Here is a 2374-nt window from a genome sequence, read left to right on the forward strand (position 1 = left end):
AGTTACCATTAAATCTGCTGCCACCGCCCTTTCAGGCAAATCAAGAACTCATTAATCTGGCTGTCTGCTACCCAGATTTGCAAGGGCACTCTTACACCCCTTCAATGTAAGTCAGCAGGCTCCCCACGTGTCTTTTTGTTTTAACCACGCCCCTGTCTGTTGCGTCACACGTGTGTGTTGTGATCGTGTTTACCGAGTCTTGATTGGTCCGCTGTGACGTGACACGTGACATGAGGCGGCGCCGGCGGATACGCTGGAATGCCGACCAATGGCGAGCTAGGTTCCTTTTCGGCTTCCGACAAATTGGAAGTGGTGCTATTTGCTGTTGTTGAATCTCTCCGCGCTACAGGAGGATATTAAACCCAGTCGCTTTACAGGCGAAAATACCCTCCTTCCCGTCATCAAATCTGTATTTAATTATGTTGGATACTGATTATGCTGACAGTGAGCGTTCGCAACATCGGAACGAGTCAGGATAACGGAGGAACTAATTCAGCTGGCGGAAGGGAGCCAAAGAGCGCTGCGCGGAGAGCTGCGCGGGAAAGTTCTGGCGCCAGAATCTCCGGCCGTTGGAGCGCGCGCGGGCGGGAGGGCGGGGAGCAACGGCCGGCAGAGCGCGCGGACCGTCCATCGCCAGTGACTGCCCGCCTCTCCCTCCCTCAGTGAAGGATGGTGATGCTGAGAAGCGGTGTGTCCGTCACTCTGGACTCCAGCTCTGAGTTCATCGCCCTGGAGAAAAATGACAGCCCACCCCCCTCCTACCGCAAGAGAGGCCAGGCCGAGCCGGTAAGTCAGCGGTAACTCGCCGGGAGGGGCTCTGTCAGTGTGAGACCTGTCACTGAAGGGGGGAGGGGGGGAAGCCCGGTCTGTCACACGGGGCCGATCGTTGGTGATTATCCCCGCTCACCCGCTCTCGGTGTGAGTGGGTGCTATTGGATTGTTGCTCGGTAATACGGGCATTGGAGGGGGGGAGGGGGGGGGGGGGCAAGGGCGCAGAGTGTAAGTTGGGATGAGAGGTGTGTGGGGACGGGATTGGGGACGTGGAGTGAGGGGGGGGCATATGCGGGGTGAGGAGTGGAGCTGGGTATGTGATGTAGGGGGGGGGCGGGTGTTCGGGGTGAAAAAGGGGGTTAAGTGTGTGGGGAAGGGGTGTTGTATGGGGTGAAGAAATTGGAGAGCTTTTGGTGGGGGAGGAAAAGAGTGTGGAGTGGGGGGAGGAAGAGAGTGTGGAGGGGGGGAGGAAGAGAGTGTGGAGGGGGGGAGGAAGAGAGTGTGGAGGGGGGGAGGAAGAGAGTGTGGAGGGGGGGAGGAAGAGAGTGTGGAGGGGGGGAGGAAGAGAGTGTGGAGGGGGGGAGGAAGAGAGTGTGGAGGGGGGGAGGAAGAGAGTGTGGAGGGGGGGAGGAAGAGAGTGTGGAGGGGGGGAGGAAGAGAGTGTGGAGGGGGGGAGGAAGAGAGTGTGGAGGGGGGGAGGAAGAGAGTGTGGAGGGGGGGGAGGAAGAGAGTGTGGAGGGGGGGAGGAAGAGAGTGTGGAGGGGGGGAGGAAGAGAGTGTGGAGGGGGGGAGGAAGAGTGTGTGGAGGGGGGGAGGAAGAGAGTGTGGAGGGGGGGAGGAAGAGAGTGTGGAGGGGGGGAGGAAGAGAGTGTGGAGGGGGGGAGGAAGAGAGTGTGGAGGGGGGGGAGGAAGAGAGTGTGGAGGGGGGGGAGGAAGAGAGTGTGGAGGGGGGGGAGGAAGAGAGTGTGGAGGGGGGGGAGGAAGAGAGTGTGGAGGGGGGGGAGGAAGAGAGTGTGGAGGGGGGGGAGGAAGAGAGTGTGGAGGGGGGGGAGTGTGGCGGGGGCCGCGCGGGGCGGGGGGGCGGCCGCGCGTGTGGCGGGGGGGGGCGGCCGCGCGGGTGGCGGGGGGGCGGGCCGCGTGGGGCGGGGGGGGCGGCCGCGCGTGTGGCGGGGGGGGCGGCCGCGCGAGAGGGCGGGGGGGCGGCCGCGCGTGAGGCGGGGGGGGCGGCCGCGCGTGAGGCGGGGGGGCGGCCGCGCGAGTGGCGGGGGGGGCGGCCGCGCGTGTGGCGGGGGGGGCGGCCGCGCGTGAGGCGGGGGGGCGGCCGCGCGAGAGGCGGGGGGGGCGGCCGCGCGAGAGGCGGGGGGTCGGCCGCGCGAGTGGCGGGGGGGTGCGGCCGCCGAGAGGCGTGGGGCGGCCGCGCGAGTATGCGGGGGGGCGGCCGCGCGAGAGGCGTGGGGCGGCCGCGCGAGAGGCTGGGGTGGTCTGCCGCTCGAGAGTGCGGGGGTTGCGTCCTGCTCGAGTAGGCTGGTGTGTCGGCCGCGCGAGAGGCGGTGGGTGCTGCCGCGCGATATGCGGGTTGGGCGTCCGCGCTAGAGTTCGGGTC

General features: G+C 66.4%; 1 protein-coding gene across 2 annotated transcripts in view; it reads left to right on the forward strand.

Moving 5' to 3' along the window:
- Positions 1-294: 294 nt before the first annotated feature.
- LOC139272592 (ATPase family AAA domain-containing protein 2-like) overlaps positions 295-2374 on the forward strand; it is a 114773-nt gene continuing 112693 nt past the window's right edge. The window contains exon 1 of one of the 2 annotated variants that reach the window (XM_070888668.1): positions 295-786. In XM_070888668.1, the coding sequence (XP_070744769.1) occupies positions 670-786 (117 nt within the window). In that variant the 5' untranslated portion in view covers positions 295-669. The remainder of the gene's footprint in view (positions 787-2374) is intronic. The other variant, XM_070888677.1, reaches the window with a different exon arrangement.

Source organism: Pristiophorus japonicus, chromosome 1, assembly GCF_044704955.1.
Source record: "Pristiophorus japonicus isolate sPriJap1 chromosome 1, sPriJap1.hap1, whole genome shotgun sequence".
Taxonomy (NCBI): Eukaryota; Metazoa; Chordata; class Chondrichthyes; family Pristiophoridae; genus Pristiophorus; species Pristiophorus japonicus.